General features: G+C 32.8%; 1 protein-coding gene across 2 annotated transcripts; it reads left to right on the forward strand.

Moving 5' to 3' along the window:
- Positions 1,185-6,697, forward strand: LOC109719793 (type I inositol polyphosphate 5-phosphatase 10-like). Of its 2 annotated transcripts, none has more exons than XM_020246610.1 (12): positions 1,185-1,398; positions 2,500-2,625; positions 2,749-2,824; positions 3,516-3,581; positions 3,718-3,790; positions 3,895-3,999; positions 4,193-4,817; positions 4,998-5,191; positions 5,292-5,400; positions 5,536-5,684; positions 5,803-6,224; positions 6,317-6,697. In XM_020246610.1, exons 2-11 carry the CDS (start codon positions 2,596-2,598, stop codon positions 6,008-6,010), a joined length of 1,635 nt encoding a protein of 544 aa, XP_020102199.1. In that variant the 5' UTR covers positions 1,185-1,398; positions 2,500-2,595; the 3' UTR covers positions 6,011-6,224; positions 6,317-6,697. The 2 variants fall into 2 exon arrangements, with proteins under 2 accessions (XP_020102199.1, XP_020102200.1); XM_020246611.1 differs by having other exon boundaries at positions 2,561-2,625.

The following is a 12,379-nucleotide window of genomic DNA, read 5'->3' on the forward strand; positions in this document are numbered from 1 at the left end:
AAATTACAAATAGATTCCTATACAGTTCAACTTTTATATATTGTTTATGTAAAAGTCCTGATATTTTCAAAAATGTTCCTGTCATTTTGTTAATTATAGATTAAATACTTAACTCTAATTTGTTAATACGGTAAATTGACCCTTTTATCCCTCTTCAATTAACAGTTGGAACTTTTGGAGGGATTTTAGAGGGACATAATTGTGATGGCAAAAAGGTCATTTCACTTATAAAATTTACTACTCCTAACAAAGAGCGGTAATGCCCCATTGATAGACATTGCTTTAACGGTAACAAATTAGAGTGATATATTTGAAAACATTAGGACTTTTAAAGAAACAATATATGAAAGTTGAACTTTGTAATGATGTATTTGTAATTCACTATATTTGTAGGGATCTGTATGAAATTAATCCTTAAAATTTAATTTGCTGTAATTACTTCAAACTCAGAATTATTATAATTAAGTACTACAATTTAATTTAGGTAAATATTAATGCGCAACCAATGTAAAAATGATATAGTACTATTGTGGTTGATGATACGATAATAATTGAGATGTCATATTATTTTTACATGAACAATATATCACAATTTAGTCAACTAAAACCTAATTATAATAATTCAAAAAATTTTAAGTTAGAGATTATAATAAAGTAATTGTAATAATTCGAATTTCCTCGAATGTATAATTTTGACATCTGTAGTCTAATTTATCCAAACAACTTTCACCTCGAAACACAACACACACCCACAAAAATAATAAATAAATAAAATAGGGAAAACTTTAAACATCACCTCCGTGGTTTTACATTTTTTCACTTTAGTATTCTGTAGTTTAAAATGTATCAATTTATTGCCCTGTGATTTCACTTTAATCTTTTTATTGTCGATTTCACTAATTTTTTTCGTTAAATCAGTGACGAAGTTAAAACAAAAGAGTGCTAAAGTGAATATTCGATAAATCTAGATGGGATATCTGAAGTTTTTGGTGTATAATTTAACAAAATATTAACGAAAAAACTGACGAAAATATAAAAATAAAACCACATGACACAAATTTGATACACTTTAAATCATAGGGTACTAAAATGAGAATGTGAGAAACCAGGGGGTGGTATTTGAAGTTTACCCAATAAAATAAGAACACGAGGTTGGAGAGCGCGGATCTAAAAGCACTTCTCCCGCATCCCGAGAAGCGCTTCTGCGATTTTGACCACGTCCCTCCGCATCCGAAGCAGCGGATAAGCGGAGTCGTCCACGTAAAAGAAGCCCTCTCTCTCTCTCTCTCCTTTCTAGCCCCCGAGAAGCGCTTTTCGGCGACGTTCTCAACGCCACGGGGGGAATATTCATGTCCCATTTCCTCTGTTTCTGATGCTCCTCCCATAGTTGTTTTCAAGGCACCCAACCCTTTCTTTTGCTATGCTCCGTCAAAGTTTGAATTTTTAGGGATTTTGCATTAATGGGAGTTCGTTCATTTGGTGTTTGGATTTAGTTGTTCACAACCAATTTGAGGATTTAGGTCCTTCTATTCTCTTCTTTAGTTGTTAACTTGTGTTCTTTGCGTCAAAGTTTGGATTTTTAGAGGTCTTGCATTAATGGGTGTTTGTTCATTTGGTCTTTGGGTTTAGTTGTTCACAACCAATTTGAGGATTTGGGTCCTTCTATTCTCTTCTTTAGTTGTTAACTTGTGTTCTTTGCGTCAAAGTTTGGACTTTTAGGGGTTTTTTGCATTCATGGGCGTTCGTTTGTTTAGTGTTTGGTTGTTCACAAACAATTTGAGGCTTTGGGTCCTTCTAATTCTCTTCTTTAGTTGTTAACTTGTGCTCTTTGCATCAAAGTTTGGATTTTTAGGGGTTTTGCATTAATGGGTGTTCATTTATTTGGTGTTTCGTTGTTCACAAACAATTTGAGGTTTTGGGTCCTTCTATTCTCTTCTTTAGTTGTTAACTTGTGTTTTTTGTGTCAAAGTTTGGATTTTTAGGGGTTTTGCATTAATGGGTGTTTGTTGATTTGGTGTTTGGGTTTAGTTGTTCACAACCAATTTGAGGTGTTTGTTGATTTGATTTGGTGTGCACATCCATTCTCTTTTTAGTTGTTAACATGCTTTCCAAATTTACTCTGTTTTGGGTTTCATTTTTATGGTGTTGTGTCATAGTTTGGATTTTTAGGGGGTTCTGGGTTAATGGATTTTGTTGCTGTGCTGTTTGGGTTTAGTTGTTCACAACCAATTTGATGTTTTGGGTCCTTCTATACTCTTTTTTAGTTTTTAGTTATCAAATTTTGGTTTTTTGGAGTGTTTTGGAGAGCTTTTATGTGATTTTTAGTTGTTAACTTGTTATACTTGGGTTGTTAAATTAGTTTTAACAGTTTATTTGGTAATTATTGTTGTATAATTGTATCTTTAGGACTAATTGAATAAATTTGTGTTTTTTTTTCAAAAAAAAAGTTTACTAATGTTATTTGTGACACTCAATTGTTCTATCTCTTGTCCAATGCAGAGTTTGAATTTGTTTCAACTCTCAGAAATTGAATCATATGTTCTTAATCTATGATTCGTAGTTACTGGTGCTCAAGTTGGTTGAGATTTTGCAGAAATGGCTCTACCAAATGGCGCGAGAAAAAAGGTAAATTTTTTGAGCTTTTTGTAATTTTCATACCCTTTTTCTAAGATTCAAGGTGACATTTTAGAAAAATTTCAAAAAAAAAGAAAAGAAAAATGATTGAGTCCTTATGGTTGGTTTCTGCAGTTCCTTTTCCCGAATCTGTTTGGGAGTAAAGAGAAAAAATCATCAAATATAATTGAGGGATCAATTAGCTCATCTAGTAAGTTATTATTTGCTTTATTTCTACACCTCTTTTTAATACTCTTTTTGTTCAATTAGTCATATTTTAATCTAAGATGCTTAAAAGAATTTTCTAGTATTTGAACTTTTTTAATTTTTACTGTTCGATCCTCCAAAAATGAATGGCGATCTCACGGTTCGGTTAAAAAGGAGAACGAAAAGAGTTGCGCTAAGCTCTACGATGTGAAATTATGCATGTTTGCCACTATTATTTATCCGTACTTTTCGGCAAAAGTAGAAAATGACATTCTTCTTTGGAGGGAACAACGCATTCGGTGAAAATGATGGCCATGGAAGCTTTTCCTAATTATCTATACTTTGCTAATAAAGCAGGAATATGTCACTAATAGATGATAACCGACGAGAGAACTCTATTCTTGATGTTAGATGCAATAGAACAGTATATTCTAATGTTCTTTGAAGATTATGTGTGATTTTTAATGGAGATATATTACTTTTCGCCTTTCCCTTTTCCTAGTTGTACGTAATTTACTATGGACATTTTGCTTTCTAACTTTTTCTTATAGATTATGAACTCGACCTGTGTATAACCGAAGTTTTCTTTTTCTTTTTTTCGGGGGGGGTGATGAATTTTGTGTATGCATTTCAATTTTAAGAAAAAAAAAAGATAGAAATTTATGGTTATACTGTTTCCGACTTTGTAATTGCAGCTGATTTCGGAGGAAGTCCGGTTAACTCACCAAGAACATCCTCTTCCTTTTTCAAAAGCTTTTCCGGTAAATTCCTTTTGATCTTTTCTTCTTTCTTGTTTCGAACTGTTTTAATTTGATTAATCATCTCAAAAGCGTCGTTATAAGTCCCTTAATTTGTTTTGCCTTCTTTAATTTTCTTGGTTTTTTGAACTTATCGAAGGAGAGAGCAAGAGCCTAAGTTTCAGCGACATCTCTTCCTCAGGATCAAATGCTGTTAAAACTGAGGCCTTCAGGTTCGAGTTCGATATCCTTCTACAATTCCAATTTTTCTCTACTTTTTCCTTTCCTTTATTTTTACTGATTTCGCAGTCTCGTTTCAATTATTCTCTTTCTCCAGGATATTTGTCGCGACATGGAACGTAGGCGGGAAACCTCCGTATGTTGGTTTGAACCTCAATGACTTTCTCCCTGCCGATGATCACTCCGATATTTATGTTCTAGGGTATGTATAAAAGTTTAAAACTTTAAGCTATTAATCCGATAAAGCATTATTTCGATATCTTCGTGACTTTATAACTTGATGGTTATCACTTTACCATTCTTTGTCACCAATTGATTTATAGAGATATGTATTGTAGCTTATGCAGTTTATAGTTTGTTTTTTTTATCTTATTCTCTGCTGTGCATTTCTTCAGTTTTCAGGAAATAGTCCCTCTAAATGCCGGAAATGTGCTCGTCGAAGACAACGAGCCGGCGACAAGATGGCTTACTTTGATAAACCAAGCCCTCAACAGACCGGTCGACGTCGACTCTGACAGCTTCTCTTACAGTCCATCCCCCTCCGCCACTTCTGCTTCTCCGCAATCTGCCACACTCAACACTCCAATGCCGAAATTCTCGGAGAATTTGAGCACCGGTTCTTTCGTCTTCCAAAAATCTTCACTAAAAGCGGCGAGCGAAACGTTCAGAACACCTCAGCGACGGCAACTGACGAGGTGCAATTGCCCAGCGGAGGTGAACGAGAAGTCGTATAGGAGCTCATGCTTCACATGCCAACGGGCTCGTTACGTCAGCGAGACCGATTCGTCGGAGGAAGAGGAGGACGAAGAGGAGGTGGTGTCGAGCAGCTTTACAATGAATGATTTGGCTAATGCGGCGGTTTCTGCAACGAGTAACCAATTAAAGTATAATCTCATCGCGAGCAAACAAATGGTGGGGATCTTTGTTACCGTGTGGGCGAGGAAAGATCTGGTCCAACATGTAGGCCATCTTCGGCTCTCTAGTGTCGGCCGCGGTGTCATGGGTTATCTCGGTAACAAGGTGTGTTTTTTTGAGTCATTCTATATATTTACATGCACAAAATTGTAACTTGTATACGCTTTTCAGAAGATAACCTACGGAAATTTTAGATGTTAAAACAATTCTTCTAAGATTTGTGTAAAACCATCTGTTTTAGACATTTCATTTATTTGAAGAGTATAAAAAAAATTGATCTTCTAGGGATGCATATCGGTGAGCATGTCCTTGCATCAGACGAGCCTCTGCTTCGTTTGTAGCCATTTGGCGTCTGGCGAGAAAGAAGGCGACGAGTTGAGGAGGAATTTGGATGTTATAGAGATCTTGAAGAACACTCAATTTCAAAGGGTTTGCAGAAGAGGCGGACGGAGAGTTCCGGATAAAATTCTCGAGCACGAGTGAGAATCTTAACTGTGACTAATTGTATTACATTACTCTCTATCTCTTGCTACATAACTAACCTTCTTTTATAAATATATGTATATATATATGGTTTAGTCGGGTTATATGGTTAGGGGATTTAAATTACCGGATTTCGTTGAGCTACTCGGAGACGAGGAAGCTACTCGAGGAGAATAATTGGGATGCTCTCTTTGAGAAGGATCAGGTAATTGGGATGCTTTCGATCACTTATCTTCATTAGTTTTACTTTTCAAGGTTAAAATTTATTGTTTTGCGACATTAATCGCCTTCTACGTATTACTATAATTACACGCCGCACGCGAATGTTTTGCTTTGATAGCTTAAGATGGAAAGAGAAGCGGGCCGGGTGTTTAAGGGATGGAATGAGGGGAAGATCTTCTTTGCTCCGACCTACAAGTATTCGTCGAACTCGGATTCTTATGCCGGAGAGACCGTGACATCCAAGAAGAAGAGGAGAACGCCAGCGTGGTAAGTGCCATCCACAATGCTATGTTTAGTAATCTCGGTTCATTATTTTGTTTTTGTTTTTCCTCCTTCGATAATGCAATTACGAGCCTTTAATGAATTCGACCGTTCTTGTTTTCAGGTGCGATCGAATTCTATGGCACGGTGACGGAATCATGCAATTGTCTTACATACGAGGGGAGTCGAAATTCTCCGATCATCGTCCAGTGTGCGCGGCTTTCATAATCGAGGTCGGAGTGCTCGACAGCCAACTGAAGAATGGTTTATTAACCCCCAATATGAAAGTCGGCGCAGAAGAGCTTCTGCCTCCAAGCAGTAGCTGCCCCTAGTAGTTACAGTAAATCAAATGCCTACCCTAAAATATTAATTGTCGATCGCACTCCTACATTAATCAAAGCAACGAGTTTCGCGCACTGATCCACTTTTGTGATCAATAGATTAACTCGTCGTGAAGTTCATTTTGTCGTGCAGTAAAAGAAACACACGAGATCGGTAGAGACTGAATTTCTTGCTGTACATATATTCACGATGACAATATAATCGGTAAGTAAACTTGGTTTTATTAATTTCTGATTTATTTTCATGTTGTCTATAATATGAGTAATAGTAACTTTTTGTTTATTTTATGTCTTCAGGTTTGCTTTCATCTGCATTGGTTCCAAAGGGACTCATGATGCCGAAGTGCCGTTTCGTTTATTCTATTTTTTTTTTCGTTCGATTTTTCGTTTTGTTTATATGTTTGAAAGATACAGGAGAGATAAATGAGGTGAATAGCATGTAAAATGGTTATCTGAATAGCCACTGAAATGTACAAAAATGTGATGTGTAAAGTAAACAGCATTTATCTGTTTTTTTTTTTTCCTTTTTCAGAATAGGACAATTTTCTTTTTTACTCTATTTTTTCTCCTGAGAATAGTTTCAGAAACAGTGTCTTATCTTAGTTCTCAGATATGATTCATTTGTAAATGACTCTTTCTTTTCTCTTATATGGAACAAGTGGTAAATTGTCGGTATGTTCAAGTATTGTGTTCTCGGAGTTAAAATTCCGAGTTTTATTTGGTTGGAATCTAATCCTAACCATGAGATTTGGTCACACTATGCTCTTAATTCGGGCTCAAAACTCGACTTATATTGTTTCAAAAAATGTGTGTCGCTTATTCGTCATCAATTGTGAATTCGCAGGAATCACATTGTTCAGGACTGATGATTTCACCTGAAAATGCAATGCAGAGGATCCAAACTCTCAATTATGTTCTAATTTTCAGAATTTAGCTGATTTACAACTGCTCAATTTGTAAATTTGGTATTAATTTGTGCGAATTTTCAATCGATGCCACACGCAGATGCTTGCAGATAAATTCGATCCAGTTCGTCGCAAGACGACAAATAAAAGCAGGAGTGATTGATCTGCAGACACTTTCGGAACTTCGAATCCTCCATTCAGAATTTTGTGATGTTCCATTCTGAAGAGCATGAGCAATAGTCATCATACATATGCAGGAGAGTTTTCTTGGATTGAATTTTATATTTTCTTTTTTTGTATTCTTTTTTTGTTGTAATTTTTGTTTGTTTTTTGATGATTGAGTATTCATGTTAAACTATTGAATGGAATCTGAGTTTCTTCACCCTCTGTTACCTATATTTCCTCTATAAATTGTTTGATTTTGATGATTCAACAACAACAAAATGCCAATCACTTTTTTCCCTTATCTATATACCTTAGTCCTTTTTATGCATTTTTTTTGGTCAAGGTGAATCATAATACTTTTGATAAATTCAATCAAAGTTCTGAGACAAGTTATAAATAGATAGTGTTCTAATTTCAGAGAGAGAGAAAGAGAGAGAGAGAGAGTTGTTGTAGACTTAAATCTTTCATTAGTGAGAGCACCATCACAGCATACAATTTTTTTTTTTTTGGTGACATTATATATGATTCCACAATATCTTACCACCTAAGCTAAAATAGTTTAACATATAATTATATTCGACCGATTCAACCGTTTTGACGGTGACCCAGCTAATAAAACGGTTCAATTCAAACCTTTGAACCGGATAAGCTAAAAATTCAATTTAAACCATTCAAACCGGAGTGAACAGGTGAGCCAGTCCGATTTTGAATAAATTTGTTTGTTAATGTAATTTATAATATTACTTACAATTAATTTTTTTACTAAAAAAGTAAAATAAAAAAATAATTAAATATTTATGACTTCTTATTGATGTTACTGGTTCAATCAGTGGTTGAATCACTGATTAAAATAGCGACCCTTGACCGAGTAATACTCGGGTCACTTTTCGACCCGATTTTTAAAAAATTACTTTTTATGCCTTAACCACCCTCTATATTTTGCATCAAAATTTCAGTTTACCACTATCTCAAATAGGTCTAGCAATTTAGAACATTGTTGAATTTGGATTAAAGGGAAAAACCAAAAAACAGGTTATAATTGGTTACAGTGAAAGTACATGTTTCCATTACATTTAACACCTGATGCAATTAATTTTTCTAAATTAACTTAAACAATCATAAGTTGTATTAAAATCTCAAATTTTGCTAAGAAAATCAGGAAACAGGGTTTATTGGAAAGAATTTGAATTTTTAGAAGGCTATCCTTGTGAATAAAAGGATTTATATGTGAGAATAAAAGGATATCTTGGAAAAAATTTAGATTTTTTTTTTTTTAACTATTTATTGGAAAGTTGGAAATTTTGTAGGAGTATATAGGCAATTACTCCTAAATTTTGAAGTGCAATTAATGTGCTGTAACTCTTATAACTTTTTGGGGGATGCAAATGGGTTGGGCTGGCCAATCGGGTCTCCGGCCCGACCCGGAAAGCAAATAGTATTGGGTTCAGTTATTTTAGGTTGGGATTGGGTCAATCACACTCAACCCAAATTGGAGGGGTGAAGTGTAGGGCTAGCAATCCAGCTCTCCGTTCATGAGCCAACTCGTATTCGGCTCGAAATGAGCTTGAAATTAGTCGCTCGTTTAATAGAGCCACAAATGAGCCAAATTTTTCAGCTCGAAATCTTAACGAGCAGAACACAAGTGGGCTAACTCGAAATGAGCTAAACGAGCCAGATACGAACAAGCCAAATTTTCAGCTCAAAATCTTAACAAGACAAGCACCAGCTAGCGTCAGCTCGCTCTTGTTCGACTTGATATAGCCCGAATTGTGTGTTCAAGAAAATCCCACAACCCAATTTAGTTGACTAAATATTAACGTGCAGCTGATACGAAAGCGATGTAGCAGTATTGTAATTGATAACACGATAATAATTAAGACGCCACGTCACTTTTACGTCAGCGACATATTAATATATTTCGTTAACTAAAATTGGGTTGTGGGTCTTAATTATAATAATTCAAAAAGTTCAAGTTAAAAATTACAATAAACTAAATTTTGGGCACCTAAGTGTCACACACCTCATGGTTCGAGGACCAAAAGTGTAATGTACCCTATCATAATATAATATTATAAAGCTTTAAAACACAAAAAATAATTAATGCACTTTATTCTAACACATAAAAGAACCAATAAAATTTGAATGTAAACTCACTTTATTCTTCAATCTTGGTGCTCAATCATCATAACTATAAAGGAAAAATAGCTTCTATTTTTGTAGTTTGAATTTACAACAAATATGTACAAGACACGCGATCGAAACGACTGTTCAATTAGTAACTTCGCTAAAAAAGAAAAACCTACTAAACTATTTGGTAAATTTTTAGAAAGTCCAATCGAGAACATAAAAAGTTCAAACGCATCTGCTACCACAAGCACTAAAGGTTTAAAAAAGATTATATATATTTTTAAAAAAATTAAATATAAAATAAAAAGTTCATGTATTCCAAATTGCAGTGTCTTGCTGTTGTGGAATCTGGGCTCTAAGTGGAATCCTTTCTACAAAGTATCAAGTATGGGCAGGTTAATTACTGGGGTGGGATACAGTTAAATCTCACCTAACATAATAATGGGGGGGGGTGAGCCCCACTAATCAACAATTATAAAATAATTGATGATTTTTATTGCAGATCCATGATCATGATGATGATGATGGTGCTTGAAGTCACCTGTCCTTCAAAATATTTAATGGTGGGACCCACCTGACATCAAATAGAATAGGCCACCAATAATTGGGAGAGAGACAGGTGGAATTCCTTCCGAGTCCACTTTCACATTTGATAATAATAATAATAATAATAATAACAACAAGTTAAGTAACCTGTGTTCCGCTACGAATTCATTTATTTTCTTTATAAATAATTAATAAATAATTAAATATATTTTTTTATAAAGTAAATAATAATATATTTTAATTAATTAAATAAGAAAGTTTTAGATATATTTCCACATGCGATTAATTGTATCAGATATGTAAATTTTGATTACAAACAATAATACTAATCTTAACACTCGTTCGGTTTCAGATTATAAATTCATAAGTTTGTATTTTAATTATAATAAAACTTTAAAATAGATAATTATTTATGCCTAATTTTAAATATTTTAGATTGTATGTATTAATATTAATTTTAATTTATAATTATTTAGATATAAATAATCCATTTTTATAAAAAACACTACAATTAAGTTTTTTAAAATATATTTAATTACAATAATTACATAAAATATACTAACTAATATATAAAGCTAAGCAACAATTCAAAAATCATTAATATATATATACTTTTAAATTTTAATTTAAATTTAAATTTATTTTTTGTATGTGGCCAATAACACTCTAAAATAAGAAGGATTAGAAAAGAAAAAAATCAAAAAAAAGAGAGAGATGGGAGTGGGTCTAAAATAAATAAACCAGCTTAATAATAAAAAGCTCATTGTAATATTAAAAAAATATATAATATTTTTTATTTATTTCTGTGTAGAACTTACAAATAAAAAAATTAAAAAAATTAATTAAAGTAAAAATACTATCTTTGTTGATTCTCAAATAAATTATTATATATTTATAATAAAATATTAAAATTTTATATATATATATATATTTATATATATACACGTGTATTCAAATTTGGGTTGTCGACAGACCCATTTTCAGCGGAAAAATTAGCCGTCCATTTTTTTCTTTCCGTACGAAAAATTTTTAATATAAGAATAAAAATAGAAATAAAAAACAGTAATGAATACGTAAGTTCTCTATAACAGATTAGAGATGTGAAATCTTAAAATATAAATTTTTATTTAATTTCAAAAGTAAGTTTTTTATAACAGATTACGGTGGTGCGAAAATCCTATAAAAAATATTTTTCTATTTTATTTTAAAATATCTTTTTTAGATATTATCTATTTAATTTCAAAATATATTTTCTTTTTAAGATAACAGATTTTATTTTTCATTTAATTTCAAAATTTATTTCCTAACAGATTTTATTTTTCTATTTAATTTCAAAAGTAATATTTTGCATTAGAGTTATGTTAATTATTTATCATTTAAAGCATATCTTTCTTAATAGCGTGATTTATTATTTTAAATTTTTTAGATACATATTTGGTAATCATATAAAATATGGCCTAAAATTAAAAAATAATTTAAAAAAATATAGTTTTTTCTAATAATTATTACGTATATTTGCACGTACATTTTACTAGTATATATATATATATATAATCTCAAAGAGAGAGAGAGAGGGGTCCACTGCTCTCTCTCCCTCAGGTGGTCCACGAGGTGATGCTCACCTCATGGACCGCGTGCAAAAAGGGAAAGTGAGCCTTGCCTTTTTGCACTGTAGTTTTTTATTGGGCTTGCGTGCTATGTTAGAGACTCGAACCAGTCCAAAAACTTAGATTGATAGCTACTATTCTTTACAGGGAACCCTCAGATCAGATATTTAGCTTCGCTGTATGTTACTTTTTATTGGGCTTGTAACGGAAGCGTGGAAATTCTATCTCAAGAGAAATACACTTTTGGATACTCTAAAATGTTGCCCCTAAGAATTGATAAGGTGTTAGCAATTTCATGCAACACTTTGAAATATAAATCTTTCGAAGCCCTTCGCATCATAGTTGTCAACGCACTAACAATATATGACAACCGCGTGACGGCATGAGAGACCAGTAGCAATACTCTTATTTTAAATTATTTTTTAAATAATTCGATAGTTGATCTAGAGGTCCATGTTAATGATCGAAAGAACCATTAGTTGAACCGACACGAAGTGACATTCATTGTTTGTCACTTTTTAATGCGTCCAAAGTGCACTTAAACAATATCAATTGAGGCAAACAATAAGAACAAAAGGCTAAATCAACATTTAACTGCAAGATAAAATTTACACGTAACAAAATTAAACCAACTAATTGGCAAAGAGGCTAGTACCATACTAGAAAAGAATTATCCATTTACTTGTACTCTTTGTTAATTTATTTGTCCTATCTAGCAAGTATCTGCTTTTACTTTCGCCTGTAGTCATATCTAATAGTTTGTTTAGTAATTACTAATGAAAATGAATAAATAATTCTACTCCTAACTCATTGGAAAGAAAAAAAATATTACGAGACCTAATTTGGCATTCTTATTTTATTACATGTGAAGTCACACAGAAAATTTTACTATAATACATGCTTCTGTTAATAGCATTACTAGCTCAAAACACTGCACTAATTTGATTTCTTTTTCAAGATTACTGAAAATGGTGTCTAGAATCTCATTTATTAGCTACAGCTATATATCC

Source organism: Ananas comosus, linkage group 13 (assembly GCF_001540865.1).
Source record: "Ananas comosus cultivar F153 linkage group 13, ASM154086v1, whole genome shotgun sequence".
Lineage (NCBI taxonomy): Eukaryota > Viridiplantae > Streptophyta > Magnoliopsida > Poales > Bromeliaceae > Ananas > Ananas comosus.

Bases quoted from the DNA above. Each gene is read 5' to 3' on its own strand.
- LOC109719793 (XM_020246610.1), top strand. From the start codon at position 2,596: ATGGCTCTACCAAATGGCGCGAGAAAAAAG. The intron at 3,582-3,717 runs GTAAATTCCTTT...AACTTATCGAAG, and splicing joins CTTTTTCAAAAGCTTTTCCG to GAGAGAGCAAGAGCCTAAGT. The intron at 4,818-4,997 runs GTGTGTTTTTTT...TTGATCTTCTAG, and splicing joins TGGGTTATCTCGGTAACAAG to GGATGCATATCGGTGAGCAT.